This window comes from Odocoileus virginianus, chromosome 14 (genome assembly GCF_023699985.2).
Source record: "Odocoileus virginianus isolate 20LAN1187 ecotype Illinois chromosome 14, Ovbor_1.2, whole genome shotgun sequence".
Lineage (NCBI taxonomy): Eukaryota > Metazoa > Chordata > Mammalia > Artiodactyla > Cervidae > Odocoileus > Odocoileus virginianus.
Window position 1 is genome coordinate 62547282 of NC_069687.1, and position 25406 is coordinate 62572687.

Here is a 25406-nt window from a genome sequence, read left to right on the forward strand (position 1 = left end):
TCTGTTGAGACCCTGGAATTTTTTAATTTGAAGCCCAAAGTTCGCTCTCTCTCTCTCTCCCTCCCCTTCATTCATTCATTCATTCCTGGCACGCTGCACATTCTCCCCTCCTCCCACACCCCAACCCATTGTCATTCTGGTGGCATTTCAGCCTGCTGCAGGCACGGGGAGGCTCCCTCTTCCAGATTTCTCTGTTGAATCCCTGGCAAGGACAAAGCCGGTAGGAGCGAGATTCAGTAACTAGCTTTTTAATTTCATGGCCGGAGGTTGTCAGGACAGTGCAGAGAAAACTGCCAACGATCCCGAGCACGGCCCATGAATCTGGGGCAGAGCAGGCAAGAACAAGGGAGCGCTTCAGCTGGGGCGGGGGTGCTGGCAGCAACTGGGATGAGAAAGTTTTCTTCGTCCAAATTTCTTTGATTCAGATTCCGTGCTAATTTAAAAAAGAAAAAATCGATTCAGCAGTTTTCAGCCTTCCTCAATAAAGTGTTCAGAGGGCTAAGAAAGAAAAAACAGAAACAGTGCTCCGGAGATCCCTCTCTACGGGGGGGGGTAAGGACCAGTCGGTCATAGGTTGCTAGGAAGTGGGGACTGTTAATCTGAGGAAGAGTTGTCACATTCCCAGGTTCTCTTTGCATTCCTGGATGATAACACGTGTATATCTCCAGATGAAGGCACGCTGTCAAAATGAAAAGATCTGCATCCCAACCCTGAGCTCAGCCACACAGCTGCTGAGTGGCTGTGGGCTGGAGGCTCTCCCTCTCTCCGTGGACTCTGGAAATGGAGAGAATTGAACAGAACAACGCCTAACACCCTTCCCGCCTCTGTGCTTCTCTGCCTTTACCAAGCCCAATAGGGATCTTTTCATCACCTCCAGTCTGAGGTCTCTGGTCTCCTGCGCAGAATCTTAGATGGGTCTGAATTGTAAGGACTGGTCTGTGACCTCCCAAGAGGTGAGTGACAGAACGGTGGCATCAGGAAGAATGGGTTTCATTTAACCTGTCGTGCCATCCAAGATTCCCCAGCTGGATATATTTGGGAAAGTTAAAACAGAAGAATAACATGGTGAACTGCCACTGGGGTTTTGTTTTATGGTTCCCAGAACTTCCTCAAACATATTCTCTTTCAAATACATGCCTCACAACAACCCTATAAGTGAGGTCCTATCATTGGCCCCATTTTACAGACAAGAAAAGTGAGGTTCACATGCCCAGAAGGCTGACCAAGTCTAACCAGAGCTCCTACCCAGCACCTTGGCTTGCTCTGACCTAAGACAGACAAAAGTTGCTCCCGGAGAAGCAATCTGTGCGAGGGAGAAAAGTCAGGCACATTTTGCCAGACCCTTCCTTCCAGCTCCTGGCTCCAGCGCCACCCCACGCTGCCCTCTACTTGGTTGTGTCCATCCAAGGCTCTTAGTCGCAAGCAACATAAATGAAGTATGGGTGATTTAAACTGAAAGCAAATTTATTAATAGGATGCTAAGCAGCTCACAGATGAGACAGGAAGGCTGGCGATCAAGGCTTAGAAGGCAGGCAGGAATAAAGGGAGGTCAAACAGCCAGAATCACAGGTCAAACTCTTGCAATGAAACCAGCCCAGCAATGTCGCCGCTGCAGCTGCTACAAACCCAGAGTCCAAGGCACAACCGCTGTAGCACTGTCTCAGCTAACCTCGGCCATGTGCCTGCACCTGAGCTGCGAAAGCGCGTACTGGGCACCTCCACCTTCTATAGGAAGGATCTGCCGCCCAACACATCTCAGCGAGTCGAAGTTACCCCCAAGATAGGAAGGGTATTGAAATGTCAAGTGACCAAGCAGATGGTAAGTGTGCAGGTAAAGTCAGGTTGGGCCAGGCCAGGTAATGCTGCGATAACAACAACAAATCCTAAACCTGAATGACTTTAAAACACCAGACTTACTTCTTGATCACTCTACAGCTCCATCAAGGGTCAGCTGAGGGCTCAGCTCCAGGCAACCCAGAGCCCAGGCTAATGGAGCATCCACCATCACTGCCAGAGAGAAAGACCCGGAGCGGCTATTACAGAGTTCAGTCCAGAAGTGACATCACTCTACTCCTGGCTCACTGGCTGGAACTAGTCACATGGCCCTGCCTCGGGGCCAGCAGGTACAACACTGCCTTGGGCCTAGAAGGCAGAGAGCTGAGAACACCTGGTGATGTCCACAGCCCACTAAATGGAACCTGCCAATCAGAACCTTCCTCAGGAGGGAATAGAAGAAAAAGGCACTGGAATGGAGGCAGGAGACCTGGGTTTCATTTCAGGGTTGAGCCACTGGGACCTGCACATTTCTCTAGCACCCCTAAAAATGGAGGAAACCCCCACTTTGGACTGTGATCCCAGGAAGCAGTCCACTCAAATATTAGTAGCATGTGGCGGCGGCAGATGCTCAGGGCACAGCATTTAAGTTAAGCAGAAGTCCTGGACGGGCGAGGAGAGACCGGTGTCAGAAGCTGACCCAGTCTCCCGGAGCTCAGGCAGGAAGGCAACGCTGTCCTCACCCACAGGCTCTTCAGCCACTGTGCTGTCTCCCCAGAAAGACGAGCACTTCTGAGCAGCCCCAGGATCCCTCTGGAAATAAAGCCTCTGCGAGCAACGAGAGCTGAGGTTTCTGGTGTGCTCACAGGCCTCCTGGGCCCACACTCTGGTGCAGCTGCAGGGAGGAACCTGGCCAGACTGCGCCCCAGGAAAACACAGGGAGATGGGACACTGTGAGCGGGGTCTGCTGGACCTCTGAGGGGCCTCGCGCCCCAGCCCTTCCTGAAGTCATAAAGCTGACACTGCTAAAGGAGTGAGAACAGCTATTGGGACCATTATGCCCCATGACCAAGAGACTAAACATTTAAGCTTCTTTCAAGATCCAGTCCAGGAAGAAGTGCAGGCGTACCTTCCGAGACAAGTGGGTTTCATTCACACAGCACAAACCACTAACTCCCCCCGATACACACTTGCCACTCCTTCCTTAAGAGTATGTACACCAATTTCTAACCAGAGGTTGCACCAGAAAGGTCCAACCACACTTCCCGACCTGCTCCACAGCCCTCCAGGGCCTTGGACTCAAGCAGCCCTCCTGGGTCAGAGCTTTCACGATGGCAGAGGGGTCTCGGGGGCTAAAGGTCATGGAGCTGCCCTGTCAGTCTTCCTCCAGACTTTTCCATGAGACACGAATTTCTGTTATTTTGTGGTTTATAATCACTATCGATAAAAGCAAAATTCAACTGTGCAAAGCTATTGTAGAGGCAGAAAAGTAACTGTTAACCACGCCTTTCTTCAAAGGCATATGGGGCTTGTTAAAAGTGTGACCTCATGTTCAGATGGCCTCTTTCATGGGCCTGGAACTGGCTTTGGAAGAGAGGGCTTGAGAGGCATCATCTGTGGGGCAACCTGTCAGGAGTACCTGGCATCTCACAGGCAAACCATGAGGGTGGGGAGTGAAGAAGAGACGGAGTGAGTAAGGGGAGAGAGGAGGTAATCAGGTGGGACAGAGGCTGGTGCACCCATGGGGAGAAATAGCTGACCATGACTCTCTCGGGACATATAAAGTCCTCTAAGAACAAGGAGGTTGCAAGTACAATTTGCAGTTTGTTTTCAATGTTGCTGAAATGTCAGTCTCTCCTCTGATACTCTCAGAGCTCCAATCCATGCTAAGAAATCAAGGTGCTGCATTTCACAAGAAAATCCATAAACTAAAATGAACACAGTAGAGGCTGGAGTTCTGATGCAGAGGTGACCATAGAGAAGTTGCAGAAACTGTGTCGTGGGGTCGGGCTTGGCCTTCAGCAGGGCCTAGGAAAGCGGTGGTGGGCGGAGGGCGGGGTGGGCAGTGACAGGGAAGGAGTGAGCAGTCTTAGCCAGATCTCCAGGGGCAGGGACGCCCTAGCCAGCATCCACCACGTGAGATACTTCTTGCCACTTCCTCCTCCGTCTCCCTGCCCCCAGTTTCACCAGGTCCAATCATACCCCATGTTGTCCCAGAGAAGTTTTTGCCAATTTTGCATCTGGTATTCCTTCTGTCCCATTTAAAGCCCACTGTTTCCACTCCAAGGTCAAATTTAATCCCTGAAATGGCAGCATCTGAGGTCCCAGCTTATTTCATCCACCTCAACTCCTGCTGGTCCCCACTCCACCCCAAATACATGCTCTGCAACCCCACGGGACGGGCATCCCTCTGCAGAATACATCCAATGCTCTTCAAGATCCCGGGCCTCTGCTCAAGCTGTAACCCGTCTGCCTGGGGCTCTGATCCTCTCTCCTCTCTATGTACTTATCGAGGAAAGGTCCTTTAGTTGCAACAGAAATGAACTCTGGCTGATTCATCAGTAAAGTTATGCAGTAAAGAACATGGGCTGGGGCTTCCCTGACGGCTCAGTGGTAAAGACTCTGCCGGCCGATGCAGGAGACAAGGGGTTTCAGTTCCTGATCCGGAAAGATCCCACATGCCGCAGGGCACCAGAGTCTGTGTGCCGCAATTATGGAGCTGTGCTCTGGAGCCCAGGATCCTCAGCTGCTGAAGCCCACGTGCCCCGGAGCCTGTGCTCAGCAACAAGAGAGGCCGCACAGTGAGAAGCCCGCCCCACAAGAAGAGAAGAGGCCCTGCTGCCGCAGCTCGAGAAAGTCCTGCACGACGAAGACTCAGCACAGCACCCCCCCAAAAAAGGAATTCGAGGGGCTCCAGGAATCCCTGGGAAGGCCAGAGATCCAAGCCTGGAGATGACATGGACAGGAGTCACCCCTAAAATCACAGCACTGGACATTCCACGGAGATGCCACTGCCCCGGGGCTGGGTCGGAACAGCATCAGGTGCCTCTGACATGGACCATACAGATACTGGACACCCCTGTGGGACCCCCACCACGGCCCCTCTGAGGCAGGACCCCACCTTCTGGAATGGAACTGGCTTTCTTCACCTGCCGCCTGCTGCGCCGAGTGCCACAGGGGCCTCTAATGGTTGCAGTGAAAACCACATGTTTAGGAAGCGAGGAAATCAAGGTTCTGGGCTGCCAGGTAGAAGAGGTCTCCCCATCCTACAGAGACTCACAGGCGGGGATGGCCCAAATGAACAAACTTGTTCAAAGGCACTTCCATAAAGAAGGGCAACGCCCACCACACTCATGAGGACCCTGCTTGAATGCCACCTTCTGGGGGACGTCCCCACGGCTGCCTTGAGCAGTTGCCTGTGCCGTCTGTACCCTTTGTACTTCCATTCTCAGGAGCCACTATTGATGACCTCCCTCAAGGTATGAACGTGCTTCTCTTTACAGACAAGAGATGCAAGGGCCAGAGGGGAGATGTCAAGGATGTTTTCAAGGGCACCATCAACCAAAGGCAATCACTTAGGTATCAGTGGCCAGCTGGGAACAAGGGTGAGAGTTGGGAGTAAAGGTTGAGGTAGGGATGACAAAGAGAAGCTAAAAAACCAACATGCCAAAAACTGATCACCCTTTTGAGCTTGTTGATGGGGGTCGGAATTTTCTACCCAAATAGGCAAACATTCCTGACCTGGACCCATTGTCATAATCTCCTAGGAAACTTGTTATAAATGCACATGGCCATGACCCACCTCTTGGGAATGATTCTGTAGATTTGAGGGATGGCTGAGCATCTATATTTTCAATGAGGTCCTCAGGGAATTTTGATGAACACCAAAGTTGAAGAAAGACTAACCAAAGACATCTACAAAGGTATGCGTAGTGAACTAGGTGGATTTATAGTCATTCCTAGACATGATCTGAAGGGATGGGGCCCAGAAGAAGGAAGCTGATTCATTCACGCTTTTAGTCAATCATTTGTTTGGTAGTTTCTATGTTCAGTCATTCCACAATGATGGATTTAGTGGAGCAATGTGGTCAGGTTTGTATAAGTCAGAATGGGCTAGATTATGCTGCAGTTAACAAACAACTCCACAATCTCAGTGGCTTGAAACAACCAAGGTTAATTTCTCAATCCTGCTAGTCCATTAGGGGTCACCTGGAGCCCCTACTCCATGACCTCTCATTTGGGCCCAGGATGATAGATCAGCCACTATCTCAAACTGTGCTGGTTATCACAGCAGGTGAAAGAATTCTTGGAGGGTCTCATGTCAGTACTTAAATGTCCCAGCCCAGAAGTGACACGAATCCCTTCTGCTTACAGCTCACTGGCCAGAACCAGTTACATGTCCCCCAGCTAACCCTCAAGGTGTTGGTTCAGGACTGCTTCACCTCCATACTACAGCAGGATGGGGCAGTGCCTCAATCAGCAAGACAAAGCTTTCCCAGATACCCTCAGCTTCTATCTCCTTGGTCAGAACTAACACCTATGGTCACCCTTAGCAACCCAAGGAATCTAGGAGAGACATTTTAACAGGGCACACTGAAGCCCCAGATAAAACTGGGTTTTGAGGAAAGAAAGGGAATGGATACTGGGTAGGCAACTAGAAGCATATGATTCAATAGGGCAGTCACTGGAGAATGATAGATAGCATTCTATGTGTGAAAACTGAAAACAGACAGAATGGATCCAGATCCCAGCAGCAATAGCATGGATGGCCCAACTATGAACCTGGCTTCACTGAGTCCACCAATTTAGGGACTGGTTAAGCAGTTCTCTATGTAATCAAAAGATTAAAACTAGCAAGTAATAAGTATAATTCTAAATACATACTGGGATTTCCCTGGTAGTCAAGTTGCTAAGACTCCACCCTCCTAACCACGGGGCCAAGGTTCAACCCCTGACCAGGGAACTAGATTTCACATGTTAAGACTAAAACATTCCGTATGCTACAGTGAGGACTTGGAGTGGCCAAATAAAAATATATACTTAAAAAATAATAATAAAATAAATACATATCAATCAGGATTTCTGCCCAATAACAGACTACAAGTGAGTACACTAGGATGTTGCATAAAGACCATGTTATCAGCTATTAGCTACTGAGTGCCAACCATGTGCCAGGTTCTGCATACACACTTGTCTGTTTCACAACAAATGGTAAATATTAACATGCCCATTTTACAGATGAGCAAACTGAGGCTCAGACTGGTTCTTGGATTACTCAAGGTCACACACATGATAAGAGAAGTTCCCAATCCAAACTCAACCCGGATTTCAAACTTCCCATTCTTTTCTTACATTATATCAGATCACCTCTTTCACTAAGCATACTTTAGTAAAAATAATTTGAAATGACAATGTGCTAAAAAACATCGCAGCCTGAAATGTTATCTAAGATGCGTATTTGGTGGGAGAGGCAGTGACAGCATTGATCAGTGCTGAGGACACCTGCTTATCAAAGCCTTGTTTTCTGAGTGTGTGTTTGGATCCAGCGGTCATTAGAGATGCTGGAAAACATCACAAAGAAATAAGCAAAAAGCAGTCGAGATTCCTTGGTGCAGATATAGCCAATATACTACAGACAGGAAATTTCGAGAAACGTGGTATACTGTCAATTAAATAATCAACATCTGTATGGCCTAAGACTTAGTAAGGCTCTTTGGATGAAGATATGGAAGCAAGAAGACAAAGGGCCACACCATGAACATGAATGAGGACCAACAACCTGTCTAACCCAAGTGGGTGTGGTGTCTAAATGCAGCCCTGGACTTTGGAATGCTCCTGCAAGACTGGAAGGATACCAAGGCAACCCACAGATTTTCCTCTAGCTTTGGGGCCCGCTCTTGGCTCCAGGCTCCTAGTCCAGTTCAGCCATACATTATGGACAGCTCACTGGACCTGACTGCTCTGTAAACACAGCCAATATATTGATATTCTGCCATTTGGTGGAGGGCAGTATCAAAAATCTTGAATAGCCTGTTCCTATACCTAGAAGAGTTTTGCCAAGAGAACGCACTGGTCATAGCAAACACCCTCTGCCAACAACACAAGAGAAGACTCTACACATGGACATCACCAGATGGTCAACACCGAAATCAGGTTGATTATATTCTGTGCAGCCAAAGATGGAGAAGCTATATACAGTCAGCAAAAACAAGACCAGGAGCTGACTGTGGTTCAGATCATGAACTCCTTACTGCAAAATTCAGACTTAAACTGAAAAAAAGTAGGGAAAACCACTAGACCATTCAGGTATGACCTAAATCAAATTCCTTACTGTTACACAGTGGAAGTGACAAATAGATTCAAGGGATTAGATCTGATAGAGTGCCTGAAGAACTAAGGAAGGAGGTTCATGACCCTGAACAGGAGGCAGTGATCAAAACCATCCCCAAGAAAAAGAAACACAAAAAGGCAAAATGGTTGTCTGAGGAGGCCTTACAAATAGCTGAGAAAAGAACAGAAGCTAAAGGCAAAGGAGAAAGAGAAAGATACCCAACTGAATGCAGAGTTCTAAAGAATAGCAAGGAGAGATAAGAAAGCTTTCCTTAGTGACTAATGCAAAGAAATAGAGGAAAACAATAAAATGGGAAAGACTAGAGATCTCTTCAAGAAAATTAGAGATATCAAGGGAACATTTCATGCAAAGATGGGCACAGTAAAGGACAGAAATGGTATGGACCTAACAGAAGCAGAAGATATTAAGAAGAGGTGGCAAGAATACACAGAAGAACTGTACAAAAAAAGATCTTCAACGACCCAGATAACCACAATGGTGTGATCACTCATTTAGAGCCAGACATCCTGGAGTCTAAAGTCAAGTGGACCTTAGGAAGCATCACTACGAACAAAGCTAGTGGAGGTGATAGAATTCCAGTTGAGCTATTTCAAATCCTAAAAGATTTGTGAAAAAAGATTTGTGAAAGTGCTGCATTCAATATGCCAGCAAATTTGGAAAACTCAGCAGTGACCACAGGACTGGAAAAGGTCAATTTTCATTCCAATCCCAAAGAAGGGCAATGCCAAAGAATGTTCACTGTACAATTGCACTCATCTCACACGCTAGCAAGGTAATGCTCAAAATTCTCCAAGCCAGGCTTCAACAGTACGTGAACAGTGAACTTCCAGATGTTCAAGCTGGATTTAGAAAAGGCAGAGGAACCAGAGATCAAATTGCCAACATCTGCTGGATCATCAAAAAAGCAAGAGAGTTCCAGAAGAACATCTACTTCTGCTTTAGTGACTACACCAAAGCCTTTGACTGTGTGGATCACAACAAACTGTGGAAAATTCTGAAAAAGATGGGAATACCAGACCACCTGACCTGCCTCTTGAGAAATGTGTATGCAGGTCAAGAAGCAACAGTTAGAACTGAACATGGAACAACAGACTAGTTCCAAATAGGGAAAGGAGTATGTCAAGGCTGTATATTGTCACCCTATTTATTTAACTTATATGCCGAGTACATTATGCGAAATGCCGGGCTGGATGAAGCACAAGATGGAATCAAGATTGCCAGGAGAAATATCAATAACCTCAGATATACAGATGACACAACCCTTATGGCAGAAAGCGAAGAAGAACTAAAGAGCCTCTTGATGAAAGTGAAAGAGGAGAGTGAAAAAGTTGGCTTAAAGCTCAACATTCAGAAAACGAAGATCATGACATCTGGTCTCATCACTTCATGGCAAATAGATGGGGAAACAGTGGAAACAGTGAGAGACTTTATTTTGGGGGACTCCAAAATCACTGCAGATGGTGACTGTGGCCATGAAATTAAAAGATGCTTACTCCTTGGAAGGAAAGTTATGACCAACCGAGATAGCATATTAAAAAGCAGAGACATTACTTTGCCAATAAAAGTCCATCTAGTCAAAGCTATGGTTTTTCCAGTAGTCATGGATGGATGTGAGAGTTGGACCATAAAGAAAGTTGAGCGCCGAAGAATGGATGCTTTTGAGCTGTGGTGTTGGAGAGACTCTCAGAGAGTCCCTTGGACTGCAAGGAGATCCAACCAGTCCATCCTAAAGGAGATCAGTCCTGAATATTCATTGGAAGGACTGATGCCGAAGCTGAAACTCCAATCCTTTGGCTACCTGATGTGAAGAACTGACTCATCTGAAAAGACCCTAATGCTGGGAAAGATTGAAGGCGGGAGGAGAAGAGGACAACAGAGGATGAGGTGGTTGGATGGCATCACCGACTTGCTGGACATGAGCTTGAGTCAACTCCAGGAGCTGGTGATGGATAGTGAAGCCTGGCGGGCTGCAGTCCATGGAATCCCAAAGAGTCGGACACGACTGAGCAACTGAACTGAACTGATACTTAGAAGATGGTTAAGAATCTCCCTACAATGCAGGAGACCAGGGTTCAATCCCTGGGTTGGGAAGATCTCCTGGAGAAGGGAAAGGCAACCCACTCCAGTATTCTTGCCTGGAGAATTCCATGGATAGAGGAGCCTGGAAGGCTACAGTCCATGGGTTGCAAAGAGTTGGACACGACCGAGCGACTAATGTTACATTACATTATATACTTAGAAGAGCAAATTTCCCATTTACTCATTCATTATTTTTTTTCATCCATCCATATTTACCAAGAGCCTATATGTACCAGGCACTATTCTAGGTGCTGGGGACACAACGATAAACAGACAAATGCTCCCTTCATGCAATTTAGAAGTTAGCAGAGGAGACACTGGTTAATTAAATAAATTTCCAGCCCAAATGTAAACCTGTGACTGTATTATGTTATCAACATTTGCTGAGGACCAGGAATTATGCTAACTAGAATGCCAAACTGAAGCTTCATCCTCACCAGAACCCTGAGGAACTAAGGTTCTGAGACATGATGCAACTTTCCCAGTCACATCACCCCAAAGCGGTGGAGCCGGGATTCCAATCCAGTGTCATCTGATGCAGAAAGCCCTCACGCTTGGCTGCTTTTTCACATCTCCCTTGGCAAACTATGGGTCTCAATTCCAGTTTCTGCCCTTTCCCTTTTGGAGATCCAGGTTTAGCCTTGCAGTCGTTGACATAAACTATTCCAGCCTTTAATATGTACATTTCACTGGGCTCAGGCAATGTGCTACAAATTTTAACAATGAGAGGCAACGAGTATTTTTTCCTAAAGGATATCTGAAAATGAGATCACTACCTGGGCCAAAATTAAAACAATATCTGCGGAGAAAGTTCCAAAGATCCTGATTATTAATGCAGCAATGGCGCCCCCTGGTGACAACTGTTGTGTACTACATGTCTTTGTATTTTGGGTGTAGTGGAAACTTACCGCAACTCTGGATGAGTAATAAGACAAGAGAAGGTGGTGACAGAGGATGAGACGGTTGGATGGCATCACCGACTCAACTGACATGAGTTTGAGCCAATTCCGGGAGATAGTGAAGGATAGGGAAGTCTGGTGTGCTGCAGTCCATGGGGTCACAGAGAGTCAAATACGACTTAGCAACTGCAGAAGTCTTGATTACTTTCTCCTCATTCCCTTGACCCCACCACAACCCATTTATAGCGATTCCAGAGATAAGGTCACAGCTATAAGATTCAACCTGTTTTCACAATTCAGAATTCTAGCAACTAGGATATGATACAAGGTCCTCATGAGACTGACAAACGATTAAACCATTTGCTGTCAGTCTCTGGGATCAGTTACCCATTTGGTCATGATGGATTAATCCATCATCCCCTGCTTTTTCTGAAAGTGGTGGGTACAAATGACACCCTCCTCCACCCACTCCCAACACAGATTCTCTCTCTGACTTTATCCCATGATTATAGGAAACAGACCAAAACTTACACGTCTACTTTGAGCTAGGTATTGAGCTCTGGGCTGGAAACATGGTGATGAACAGCAAGCTGTGGTCTTGGCTCTAAAACTTTAGCAGTGGGAACAAGTGGCCAATTAACCTATAAATTCACTTTCAATTACAATAATTGTTACAAGAAAGAGGCTCTGAGAGTCTATACAAGTGAGACAAGACCAATTAGGTCAGAAGGTCAGAAAAGTTTACCCTGAGGAAAGAGAGTAAGGTGTACCTGTCAAAATGGAGAAGAGGCTGGTCAAAGTGATCAGAGAACTTACAGAATAATGAACTTGGGGCCCAAGCAGCCTGAACCCAGGCCTCTCCTGGGACTAAAAGTGGGTGATGAGTGTGGGGAAAATTAGGAGAAATAGTCATTAGGAAATCCCCAGGATGGCTGAAGTATTAAGAGATAATGTTGGTTATTAACTTAACCTTTGAGGAAGACTGAACTTGAATTAAAGGATGAGTATAAACTATAACACACCAATATTCATTTTAAGGGCTAAATGCTTTTACATGGGAAATATTGGAGTGGAGAGCATCCATAATAGAGAGATCTCGATTATTTCTCTTCTTAGGAGCCAAGGATATTGAAGACTTTACTATTTACATACCCTCCACTGCTTAAGGAAGATGAAGAACTAACAATGCCTAGGTTATGGGCAGGAGTTCAGTCAGTAACAGGCAAAAGCTGAAAGGAAGAGAGGATAGTGGTGGCAGTTCCAATGGTGAATTGCAGCTACAAAAAAATTGAGGATAAAAGCCTTACCTTTGATGTCAGCTAGCTCGCAAAATGTAGTACACCGTAGGCTAAACATTGCCAAGATTTGGATTCAGGAAACCTGAGTTCAACCCTTCCTCTTCCACCTTTAGCTAGGTGATCAGGGTAACAAACTCTGTGCCTCATTTCTGGATCTGCAAAGTAGCAATAACTGCTTTTTAGATTGTGAAGTAGTGTATACAAAGTACTTGGTATCATACCTGTAATATTCCAATTACTCAACATTCATTTATTGTTATTATTATAGGCTTCCCAGGTGGCTCAGTAGTAAAGAAACCACCTGCCAAAGCAGGGGACAGACCCAGGAAATGTGAGTTCTGTACCTGAGTGGGGAAGATCCCCTGGAGAAGGAAATAGCAACCCACTCCAGTATTCTTGCCTGGAAAATTCCATGGAGGGAGGAGTCTGGCAAGCCACAGTCCATGGGTGTTGCAAAGAGTCAGACACGACTGACCAAGCAAGCCAAAAAAAAAGAAAAAACTATCTTGAAGGAAATACACACACACACACACACACACACACACACACACACACACACACACACACACACACCAGAATCAGGGGGCTTTTTTACAGCACAATTTTCTGTTATTTTTCAATTTTCTAAAATAAGTATGTATTTCTATTTAAATCAGAAGGGGAAATAAAACCCACAATTTTTGAATAAAAGAAATGTGACTCGTCCACTGCTTCCCACATTCCCAGATCATATCTGTTGCTCAAAAAGGGCGTGGGAATGCATGTTAAAAGCACAGATTCCCAGGCCACGACCTAGAAATACTGAATCAGAATCTCTAAGGGACAAACCTGTTGTTAATCTATGCATTCAATCAGCCTAGCGGACGATTCTTACAATCAAGTACTCTGGGAACGCGCAGATTTAGAGCGAGGGGGCAGTAAGGGCACAAGGGCGAGGAAGGCCAACCCACGCTGCAGCCAACACTAGGGCCTACGCCTACAAGTTCCATCCTGTCCCGCAAACTGGAGACGCGCCCCGAAGCCTGCCGGTAGATGTAGTTTCCGTCCGCAGACCTCTGCCTATAAGAGAGCGGGAGCTGCCTGCCGGAAGACCTCCCGCCCCACAATGCAAAGGGAGGCGGTGGCGTCATTCGGAGAGCGTCCTGGACGCGGCGGGCGGTTTCCGCCGCCTCTGGCAGCAGCTCCGATACCTGAAAGACTCCCACGGCCGCTGTCGACGCCGCCGCCGCCCCTTCCTCCTCCGTCCCCACCGCCGCCGGCGCTTTCACCTTTTCGGGCCCCTCCGCCACCTCTCCACGACCTAGGCCCTCTGTTCCTTAAAGGAAGCCTTACTCGGGCCCCTTCGCGGGCCCGGCGCGCAGCCATGGCTGACGGCGGGGGCGGCGGGGGCGCCGGCGCGGTGGGTGGTGGCGGCTCGGGACCGGCCTCGGCGGGGGCGGCGGCTGGCGCCGGGGGGGCCGGCGGGAGCGGCGGCCCCATCAACCCGGCCTCACTGCCCCCCGGCGACCCGCAGCTCATCGCGCTCATCGTGGAGCAACTCAAGAGCCGGGGTCTCTTTGACAGCTTCCGCCGGGACTGCCTGGCCGACGTGGACACCAAGGTCGGCTGAGGCGGTTTGGGCTCATGGGGGGCGGGCTGGGCGTGAGGCTGCTAGGGCTGCAGCTTCGCATTTCCAAATCGGAGAGAAAAACAAAAGGTACTTTTCAAATCTCAGCAGCGAGGAGACCGCTTGGGGCAGTGTAGGAAGCTCTCTGAGGGATGTCCAGAAAGGGAAGTCTGAGCCGAACGTGGGTTCGGCTCCCCGCCCCATCCTTGCTCTGTGCGACTTAGCCCAGCAGCATCTCTGAACTTGGGGACCCAATACCGGTTTCACAGCCTCGACCCTGTATTTCCCAAGATGAGACTCCTTTAGGCACGTCAGTAACAAATCTGAGTATGTTAAGAACACGAGAAAACAAGGTAAGTAAGCATGAATGGTTTGAATGCACAAACATCAGCCTTTCTTCCTTTTCTCTAGCTCAGTGATTTGCAGGCTTGCGTATGCAGTTAATTAAAGTACATTTTCATAGAACCAGCACCCTTATTTTGTATTCCATCATTGGTTGAAAGATTCTCTCTTAGACCCTAATGCCATAGGTCAACCAGCTGTTTCACTTGACCTTGCCCAGATTGATTTGTATTCAGTGAAGTCACTGGTGTTAAGTGTCAGACAGTAGTCGCTGAAATGTTTGTTTACTCCCTTTTCAGAAGTTTCTCTCACAGGACTGTGGTTGTAGACATAGGAGGCTCTCTGACTGAATAGGCTCCTCTAGGGAAGTGATTTCTCCTCTCTGAGCCCAACATGGAAATCTTTTGCCTACCTCACAGGAAGATTGTGAGCTTAAAACTAGGCCTTAAAGATAGGTTATCCATTAAACATTTATTGGTTAGGTTTGTGGACACAGGGTCAAGCAAGTCACTATCCTGTCCTCCTAGTGTGTATTCTGGCGTAGAAAACTGAAGTGTAGACCAGATAATATGTGTAGTAAGTAGTGTATACTGTTATTAAGATTTAAAAACTCATGGAGTAGTTCTGTCCTTGAAACGGGATACTTAATTTTTCTTGTTTAACATACGTATTGACAGACCTTCCATGTTTTCCAGTCCTGGGTGTTGTCAGCTTCCCATCGCAAGTTCCCCACTGTTTCTTAGGTCTCATTAAGTTTTATGTGGCTTAACCGATGTAATATACGTTTTTTTTCCGTCGGTATTGAGAGTCTTTTGGGGTAGAGGGAATTGGAGCCTTCACCACTTAACACCTCCTTAGATGCTCTTTCTGGTTGTCACCAGGTTGTTTTAGTTCTTGAGGTAGTATGTCTCCAGGCACACCCTTTGTTGCTCTAGTACCATGGTTCTCAAAGTGTGGTCCTTGGATCATCAGTGTCACCTAAGAGCTTGTTAGATTTGCATATTGTTAGGCTCCGCCCCAGACTGCAGACATTTGGCAGGGAACGTGTACTGCTGATGTTTGTCATTTACTTTGCAATGCATCCAAAATATAAATGAATAGACTGATAAGTTAAGAGAAAGTGATAGTATAATAAAACATTAGTGACAGACACTGTAGATCTTTCACTTCATGAACTGAAGGGATTTTTCTATATAGTCAGGGTCTGTAAAGTTAGAGTTTGGTTGGTGACATTAGCTGTCCTTTGTCCTTTTCAGTAAACAGTCCTACCTAAGACTGGGTGAATTATTTTGAATAGTAAAAGATATAGTATCAGGATTGATGATTACACGTGACAAGTCTAATTCTAACTCCTGTGAGCAAAGGGGGAGAATCTGTTGACCCATGGGAAGCTAAGGAAGGATAGAATAAAAAACTGCCAGAAGGGTAGGCATGCATTTAGAACCAAGAATTCCCCACCAGGGCTACCTGACCCTATGTCACTGAAGAGCAGAGTCATCCGGAGTTACCATACCCTTGCTTACATCTTACAGCTCTTCCTCTCAAAACGACTACAGTTAAAGAAAAAAAAATCCCAGGAAATACCTGCATTGTCTAAATGTGGGTGAGGCAGCCACCCCTGTAGCCAGGAGAATGTGGCTCCCACTGCCCTACCCCGTGAAGAGGGGCAGATGGTTACCAGTAAGGAGGACTTGCTAGGCGGATAGTACCTGGTTATCTGTGAATTTTAGTCCTCATCCATCTCTCTGCCTTTCTCTATTCAAGTTTGGTGGAGAGTGTTTGTGAGTCATGGCCTTTGGGAAGAGCCCACTCACAGAATTGAGGCCTCTTGATTCCTTTGTCAGTCACCTACCTGACTGTTAACAGGCTTTTGCCAGAATAACACTACATAATAAACCAAATCTCAGTGGCTTACAATAAGCATTTGTTTGCATGCTGATGGAACTGCAAGTCAGCTAAAGTTCAGCTGATCTAGATAGACTTGGTGGCTCAGCTATAGGCAACCTGGGCTTAGGTCCAAGCTGTGGTTGGGGGAGGATCTCTGCATGTGTACTTTTCCTACATCCCAGGCCCGAGGGACAGAGGTTGCAAAGAATATACCGTCATAGAAGGTCACCAGAGTACCAGAGCCATGCCAGATGGCGCAGCCACATTTAGGACTTCTTGTCAGCGACACAGTATTATCAAAGTGAAAGTCACTCAGTCGTGTCCAACTCTGTGACCCCCATGGACTATACAGTCCATGGAATTCTCCAGGCCAGAATACTGGAGTGGGTAGCCTTTCTGTTCTCCAGGGGATCTTCCCAACCCAGGGCTCGAACCCAGGTCTCCCATACTGCAGGCAGATTTTTTACCAGCTGAGCTACCAGGCACTTCATTGGCCAAAGAAGATCACACTGCTAAATGCAGCATCAGTGGGGTAGGGAAGTGGTCCCTGGCCACAATGGGAGGAGAGAGGAGTGAAGTGTGAAACAGCAATGCACACTGTTACACCAGGTTTGGACAACAGTAGCTGATGGTGCCAGAAGATCTTGGAGGCTCAGAATGCACATTCCTTTTGTTCACATGCATTCCCTGTGTTCATCAAGCTCCTTTCTGATTTTGTTCTCCTCATACTAGTTGGATTTAGAGAGCAGTAGTGCCAGTCAAGGAGAGCTTACTCCTTGGAAGGCAAGTTATGACCAACCTAGATAGCATATTAAAAAGCAGAGACATTACTTTGCCAATAAAGGTCCATCTAGTCAAAGCTATGGTTTTTCCAGTGGTCATATATGGATGTGAGAGTTGGACTGTGAAGAAAGCTGAGCGCCAAAAAATTGATGCTTTTGAACTGTGGTGTTGGAGAAGACTCTTGAGAGTCCCTTGGACTGCAAGGAGATCCAACCAGTCCATCCTGAAGGAGATAAGTCCTGGGTGTTCATTGGAAGGACTGATGCTGAAGCTGAAACTCCAATACTTTGGCCACCTCATGTGAAGAGTTGACTCATTGGAAAAGACCCTGATTCTGGGAGGGATTGGGGGCAGGAGGAGAAGGGACGACAGAAGATCAGATGGCTAGATGGCATCACTGACTCAGTGGGCATGGGTTTGAGTAAACTCGGGGAGTTGGTGATGGACAGGGAGGCCTGGTGTGCTGCGCTTCATGGGGTCGCAGAGTCGGACACGACTGAGCGACTGAACTGAGTGCCAGTCAGACTCCTTTGGGGACTTAGGTTTTGCTTCCTGTCAGCCTCTCCTGGTGTTCCATAGACTTTGCCTTCAGCCTGTGTTTGTGAGGGCTGAGTGGCTTCATTTTGTGCAGAGGGCTTTCGTGAGCCCTTGCTTGTTGCTGAGAACACCCTATGAGGTAAGTGGGGCAGTAATATCTGTTTTACACATGGAAATCACTGAGACTCAGGTTGGTTGAATTGTTGAAAGTCCGAGAGCTAGTAAGCAGTGGAGCTGGGCTGGGATGCATTTCCTTTGATTTGGAAACGGCCTGGGTCTGACCTTGGCTTTGCCACATTTTAGCCTTGTAGGCAAGTTGTTTACTTTCTCTAACCCTGAATCCTGTAACATGAATGCAGAAGAGAACTAGTAGGACCAGCTTCGTAGAGTTATCTGGAAGGCACGCCGGGCAGTAGAACATCTGGCCGCACACCTGCCTGCCGGGGGCACCAGTGGTGAAGCACCTGCCTGCTGGTGCCGGAGATGTGAGAGGCACGGGTTTGATCCCTGGGTCTGCAAGATCCCCTGGAGGAGGGTATGGCAGCTGCTCCAGTATCCTTGCCTGGAGAATCCCATGGACAGAGAGCCTGGCAGGCTGCAGTTCACGGGGTTGCAAAGAGTTGGACACAACTGAAGTGACTTAGCACTCACTCATGCGTGCCCTAAAGTAGGCACACGGGTTGGTCATTAGTCCACACTCTGCTCTGCTGTATGGTGACCTTCATGGATATGCAAGGAGTGTATTTAAGGACTTGAAATTCTGCATTCCTATGAAAATCTGTGTTCTGAATGGCAATTTATAAAACTTTGGTGAATGTAACTTCTGACCTCCCCCCCCTTTTTTTTTTATATTTTAGCCAGCTTACCAAAACCTGAGGCAAAAAGTGGATAATTTTGTGTCAACACATCTGGACAAGCAGGAATGGAATCCCACGATGAACAAAAACCAGTTGCGAAATGGTCTGAGGCAGAGTGTGGTTCAGTAAGTAAGCAGAATTGAAAGTGAAAAGGCAGTAACCACAATTGTGACTCAGAAGGCCAGTGAAAGGCCCTGTTTGGTCAAGTGCATGGTCTATAACCCACCAGGCTCCTCTGTCCATGGGATTATCCTGGCAGGAATACTGGAGTGGGTTGCCATTCCCTCCTCCAGGAGATCTTCCCAACCCAGGGACTGAACTTGTGTCTCCTGCGCCTCCTGCACTGGCAGGCAGATTCTTGACCACTGAGCCACCTGGGGCGCCCCAAGTGCATGGTACCTTCTAGCAAATATGACATACAAGTTGCAGCAGACCCCCACCCCCCAGTTAGGTTCAGGTAAGCAAAGAACTCAATTAAAATTCTTAATACCTACAGAGGCCTCCTGTGCACGTCTCTACCAGGAAAGGTATTCCAAATTGTTAAGACGTATTTCAGGCTCTTTGAAGTTTTCAGTGTAGCATAAACATACACTGGAGTTCACATCAATACATCAGTATTTGAGCCTTGGGGAAGAGCAGCCGGATCTTCTCACAAGCCAGTGTGAGTTCTACAGATTTTCTGAATCCACATGACCCCTCTAAAGTATAATGGTAGTGTTCAAGAAGGCATGAGGTCTTATTAAAGTAGATTCTTCATAATAGCAAACTGAACCTCAGTTAAAGAGGGGCTGTTGATTGCTCATCTAAGTGACTTTTGTGTGTCACTGGGCACAAAAGTGGAGGTGGCTCATGAAATCTGGTGTCCTGAGATAAGCTTTTTCTTTTTTGTTCTTAATACCAGTGCTTATGTTCAAGTTTTCTTGATCCACTCACTCTCCTGGAATACCTAAAAGCTTGTGATGCTTTCCCCTTTAAAAAGAGAAATGGTGGGGAATTGTGGCAAGTGAAAAAAAAAACAGTATCAGAAAGATACATGGTGCATGATTCCACTTCCATAACATTGGTGGACTGACATGTAATTATAGAGATGGGAAATAGATTAGTGATTGCTAGGGCTTAGGGTTGGGGAGGATATGAGTGTGGCTAGGAAAGGGTAGCTGGAAGAGGGTGGGATACAAGTGAGTATTTTACTTGTGGTGGCTCATGAAGTTTCTTACGATAAAATTGCACAGAGCTATGCATGCAGATACCCAAGTGCAGCTATAACTGAGATGTAAACGAGGTCGAATACCCATGCTGGTTTTCTGGGGGTTTTTTTGCCTGCCCTCCGCCTTTTCGGAGGTATTGTTGACATACAGCTTATTGGTTTCAGGTGTAATTAGTTTCAAGCATAATGATTCAGTTTGTGTATATTTTGAAATGATCACCACAATAAGTAGTTAACATCCATCACCACATATGGTTACAGAATTTTTCCTCTTATGTTCCTGGCTTCAATATTGTACTGCAGGTGTGCACAGTGCAAGCATTAGAGGTGTCTGGGTAAAGAGTGCATTGACCTCCCTATGTATTTCTTTGCAACTTTCTATGAATATATAATTTCAAAATAAAAAAGTTTTGTAAAGTATAAATGTTTATTAGCATGCGAGCACTTTCAGTATGGCTGATGAAATCGGAATCTTTCTAAATGAAACTAAAATCTGTAAAAGCTCTCAGAGTTAGAGAAGAAGCATGATTCCAGAAGATGCCCAGTGCCTTGTCATCTTGGATTCGTTACCCAGAGCCTTGTTCCTCTGGTGAGCAGACTGGCACAGAAGTCCTTCAAATAGAAGGGTCAGTGGCTGCCACTCAGAGCAGCCATCTCACGTCTGGCGGTGGTCCTTATATGGGTTATTGCTCAATCTCAGTTCAGTTGCTCAGTTGTGTCTAACTCTTTGCGACCCCATGGACTGCAGCACACCAGGCCTCCCTGTCCATCACCAGCTCACAGAGTTTACTCAAACTCGTGTCCATTGAGTCGGTGATACCATCCAACCATCTCATCCTCTGTCGTTCCCTTCTCCTCCCACCTTCAGTATTTCCCAGCATCAGAGTCTTTTCAAATGAGTCAGTTCTTCACATCAGGTGGCCAAAGGATTGGAGTTTCAGCTTCAGCGTCAGTCCTTCCAATGAATATTCAGGACTGATTTCCTTTAAGATAGACTGGGTGGATCTCCTTGCAGTCCACGGGACTCTTAAGAATCTTCTCCAACACCACAGTTCAAAAGCATCAGTTCTTTGGTGCTCAGCTTTCTTTATGGTCCAACTCTCACATCCATACATGACTACTGGAAAAACCATAGCCTTGACTAGACGGACCTTTGTTGGCAAAGTAATGTCTCTGCTTTTTAATATGCTGTCTAGGTTGGTCATAACTTTTCTTCCAAGGAGTAAGCGTCTTTTAATTTCATGGCTGCAATCACTGTCTGCAGTGATTTTGGAGCCCCCCAAAATAAAGTCTGTCACTGTTTCCATTGTTTCCCCATCCATTTGCCATGAAGTGCTGGGCCCAAATGCCATGATCTTAGTTTTCTGAATGTTGAGCTTTAAGCCAACTTTTTCACTTTCCTCTTTCACTTTCATCAAGAGTCTCTTTAGTTCTTCGCTTTCTGCCATAAATGTGTCATCTACATATCTGAGGTTATTGATATTTCTCCTGGCAATCTTCATCCAGCCCAGCGTTTCTCATGATGTACTCTGCATATAAGTTATTGCCAGTCTTTTAAAAAAAAAACTATTGGACAGCTTAAGTAACAAATCAGATGAAACTTTTTTAACCCTTCCTTCTAAAAGATTGGCACCCATATTAACAAAGCACAAAATATTTTAAATATTTGAAAAGGTGCCAATAATGGCATGACTGTCAACATTACAACATTTTTAATGCTTGTTGATAGCATCCTTGACGTATGCATGTGGCACTTTTCTTCATATATCTTTCATATGAAATGTAACACAGAAAAGAAAAGTGCTTACAACAGAAATGCAGCATAACAAGTAATTAGAACATCCCTGTAGTCCCACCCAGGTTGAGAAATAGAACATTACCAGCACGCCCACACCCCACGCCCTAGCTCTCCCAGCCCTGCCTCCCACCTTTCCCAGTACCCATCCTCTCAGAAGTTGACCATACTCCTCACTTGGATGGTTCTTATTTCTTGCTTTTTTTTCATAGTTTTACCACCTATGTAATTATTCCCTGCTTTTCGATTTGATCTAGAATGCATTTAACCTGAAAACATGTATTTGGATGTCATGAGACTTTTGTCCGTGATTCCTGCGAACATTTTGAATTTGAGGCAATTCTAATGACGTTTTACAGTGAAGAGTCGCTCCTTCACCCTGCCACTGCGACGCCGCAGCCCTCAGCATCGGCTGGCCAGCCCTGCGGCTCAGGCCCAGACGCTGTGTCCCTGTCTGCAGCACGGAGGAAACTACGTGATAGTTGTTCATGTCATCTTCTGTTTTAGGCACCTGACAATATTTCTTACTTCCTCCTCGCACTTTTAAAATCTCCAGGAAAGGGAGCTGTACTCTTGGGACTTTGTTTTCCTTGGTCAGAGTTTCACTTCCAGTAAAGACACCTGGGAACCTGACCCAGGTAGCGGGGTGATGGAGGGCGGTAGCCCTTGGCTTGTGACTCGGGAGAGGTGGCTTTGCTTCCCCGCTGACGCACAGGCTGCTGCTGACCTCAGTGTTCCGCGGGCACACACTGTCTTTTGGGGTCTGCTCGTGAGCGCCTCTGTGCTCTCCCGGAGGTCCGCTTACATCTTGGCTACCTGCTGATAAGCTGTCAGTCCCCACTGGCTTTAGGGAGCACCGTGTTCACTGCTCAGCCTAACCAGTTCAGGGCCTGCTTCTCATCTCACTCATCACTGCGTGTGTTTGCTCAGTTGTCTCCTGGGCTCTGCCCTGACACACCATTTGCCCCGTTACCTCAGGACCTATTTATACCCAAGCAAAAGCTTGAATGGCCCAAGAACTCAAGTCTAAAGGAAAGTAAGTAAAACATGTCCACCACACCTGTAAATGGCCTCTGAATATTTTCATCCTTTGAGGAGAACAGTTCAGTGTGACCCTACGTGGACTATGTTCCAAACGTGATTTGTTTCCTAGGACCATAATCTTCCTGGCTACCCACTCCTAATGTTTGAGTATAGACATTTTGACTAATTTTTGTTCTTTTTCGGAAAGGACTGGGGCTGTATTTTAGCCCCTTAGAAGCTTAGAAACAGTCTGTTTCTTGTCTGTTTACTTGTTTGCTCCCAGGTTACTTTGTATGTAGCACAGCTGGAAGGCCTTGTTGAGTTGCTGATGCTGCTGAGAGCCCTCCCAGCCCTGACTGGTGTGTGCTGTATAAGATTTGGGGCTTGGCAGGGGGCCAAGATTTGGGCCCCGGGTTGCTGCTGGGGCCCACTTCTGCTTTGACGTGTGGAAGAACAGATAGTGAGGGAAGTGGAGTCAAGTGGGAGGCCTCCTGGCTTTGCGCGATTGAGGTTTTCATATCTGCCCATGGCGTCGATTCTTTCGACCATACCATTACTGTTTGCCTTTGGGAGAGTTTTGTTTGGTTCTTTTGCAGAAGGTTGCATTGGGAGTGGATGAGATTGTGAGTTAGGAATAATGAATTGCCCTCTAAAGAGACCATGGCTTGGACCCTATGTGCTCAGTGCACTTTGAAAGCACTCTCACGGGGCTGTGCCTTGGACCAGGTGGACACTTACTGGGCTCTCCCATGACACTTGCAGACTAAATAATGGAATAATCTGTTTGTCTTCTCAAGGTCAGGGATGTTGGAAGCTGGAGTGGACAGAATTATTTCCCAGGTGGTGGATCCCAAACTGAACCACATCTTCAGACCACAGATAGAACGAGCAATTCATGAGTTCCTGGCAGCCCAGAAAAAAGAAGCCGTGCCAGCACCACCTCCAGAACCTGAAAGCCAGGACCCTGCTGCTCCATCGCAGGACGCTTCCTAAAGTCAGTGTCCCGCCTTCTGTCCAGGAGCATTCACCTCTGGCTTATCAATATAGGAAATGGATAGAAAAGGGATAAGCCATTACCGAGGTTCATGTTTCTTATCAATTCAGAAAACTGTTCACTGCAAATGGATTTCATTTTGTTGTGAGTCATTTTTTACTGAGAACTAATTAGCAGCCTTTTCCTATGTTGTCAGTGAGTATGATTTTCTGTGCCAGCAGACCTGAACATTTACGCCATGAATAGATGCTTCATTAGAAACCAGCTGGGATGCTGGGTATGCACCCGCCAAATTTACATTTAAGTCTTGTTCTGAAATTGCCTAGGTGAGTCTCTCCCCTAGACATGAGTTAACTGGGCCTTACAATTTGAATATAAAACCAAGCAGTGATTTCTAAAGTGCCTCCCAAATGGCGCTCAGAATCCACTTTAAGCCCTCTTAGGTTTCCTTATAGTATTTATTAAGGATTTCAGTTTACCACTGTCCGTTACCATGGGATTCTTCTGCTATGAGCACCCTTTTTTTTTTCACATTTGAAATTTAATTTTAAAAATCAGCTCTAGATTCACAAAACAGTGCTGTTTGCAAGGTTTGGGAGACATTAATAAACATACGCAGTTATCATCAAGTAAGCCGTGGTGGACTCTTAGCCACCTCGGGTAACCATCACGGTGTGCCTTACCCTCTCATTCTACACTGGTGTTCTCTTTGACAGAGTCTTTAAGATGTCTGTTATTTTTGATTAGTAAAATAAGCATCAGTGAGTGGACAAAGCAAGAACATCAGGCTCGCATGGGGAACTCATGAGACAAATTGTCCCTTTGTGCCTACATTAGGAGAAAACCTCAATTCCATTATGGAGTATAAAATATTCGCTTCAAGTCTTTCTTTCTAACTTAATTCCTTTGGAAACATAAAATTAAACATAACACAAAACTAACATTTTGATTTGATTATCTTTCTTTTTAGAATATGCCTGACATGTTTTGGAAGCTCCATTGAATTAACGGTGAAGACCTGGATTCAGTTACATAAGAGCACAACTTCAGAATGAAGACAGGCCGAAGTCCTCACTGACTTCAGAATTCAATGCTGACTGTGGGGCGGTGTCCAGAGGGAATAGGGAGCAAGTGGGGCTATAGAAAAGTTGACCATGTGGGCCCCCACATTATGCTGCCGTCCAGCTAGCCTGTCCAAGAGGGTGACACACCGTAGACACTACAGACATACTAAGAAACACTACATCACTTTGGGGTTTGTCCTGAAGCGAACCTTTGTACTTGAACTTAGAGACTGTGTATGGATTTTAGGGTTTGTGCTTGATGATAAACAGAAGCTACAGTGAAGGAACATAACCAGTCCTAAAGATGCAGTTTCAAAGAAAGTAAAAGTTAGCCAGGGGTGGTAGAGTTTTAACAATGCTTATTTGATACTATCAGTTTCTGAGAGTTGCAAATCAGAGTTTACAGGCCAGTAGCATCAAACAGCTGTAAGGTCACTGTGACCCCCTTGTAGGTGACTTTTTTAGCTACCACTTCCTTTCCCCTGCAAGAGGTGTCAAGAGTAGGACCCTGGAATGCCTGAGGAGATGCAGACTTAAGTGCAAGGAGAAACATTGGCAGGCTGTCCGTCTAGGGCTCCTTCCTGTCCTGCAAGGGCTAGTGAGTTGGGTGTGTTTATTTTATTCTCATGTTTGTGTTTAGAAAGTGAATAAAGGGACTTGAGTTTTGTAATTAAATCATTTGATACTCTGAAACTTCAACTAATTCTTAGACCCCAGGTGTGGAGCATAACCTTTCTCCTCTGTACCATTCCTGTGCAAACACATGACTTAGCGGCAGTGAAGGGCTGTAGACATACCTTGGAACTGCCGTCGTCCTGCAGCTGGTGGGTGTACCTGGAAGTGGTCCTCTCTTCCCCGGACTGTTGCCTCTCCTCCTCTTCAGCTGAGGGCAGTGTGCTCTTTCCCAAAC

At 46.4% G+C, this 25406-nt stretch overlaps 1 protein-coding gene and 1 long non-coding RNA gene across 2 annotated transcripts; one reads left to right on the forward strand and one right to left on the reverse strand.

Annotated features, from left to right (window-relative positions):
* Positions 1-232: 232 nt before the first annotated feature.
* Positions 233-12897, reverse strand: LOC110139782 (uncharacterized). The gene is made up of 3 exons (XR_011491277.1): positions 12746-12897; positions 12411-12556; positions 233-433 (listed from the first exon to the last, which is right to left on the reverse strand). It is a non-coding gene; the product is annotated as an uncharacterized lncRNA (long non-coding RNA).
* A 637-nt stretch (positions 12898-13534) lies between these two features.
* BOD1 (biorientation of chromosomes in cell division 1) lies at positions 13535-25189 on the forward strand. The gene is made up of 4 exons (XM_070476828.1): positions 13535-14001; positions 18414-18538; positions 23236-23432; positions 24403-25189. Exons 1-3 carry the CDS (start codon positions 13765-13767, stop codon positions 23429-23431), a joined length of 558 nt encoding a protein of 185 aa, XP_070332929.1. The 5' UTR covers positions 13535-13764; the 3' UTR covers position 23432; positions 24403-25189.
* The last annotated feature ends 217 nt before the right edge of the window (positions 25190-25406 follow it).

Coding starts and splice junctions, on each gene's coding strand:
- BOD1 (XM_070476828.1), top strand. CDS start 13,765: ATGGCTGACGGCGGGGGCGGCGGGGGCGCCGGCGCGGTGGGTGGTGGC. Junction 14,002..18,413: donor TGGCCGACGTGGACACCAAG/GTCGGCTGAGGC, acceptor TTTATATTTTAG/CCAGCTTACCAAAACCTGAG. Junction 18,539..23,235: donor CTGAGGCAGAGTGTGGTTCA/GTAAGTAAGCAG, acceptor TGTCTTCTCAAG/GTCAGGGATGTTGGAAGCTG.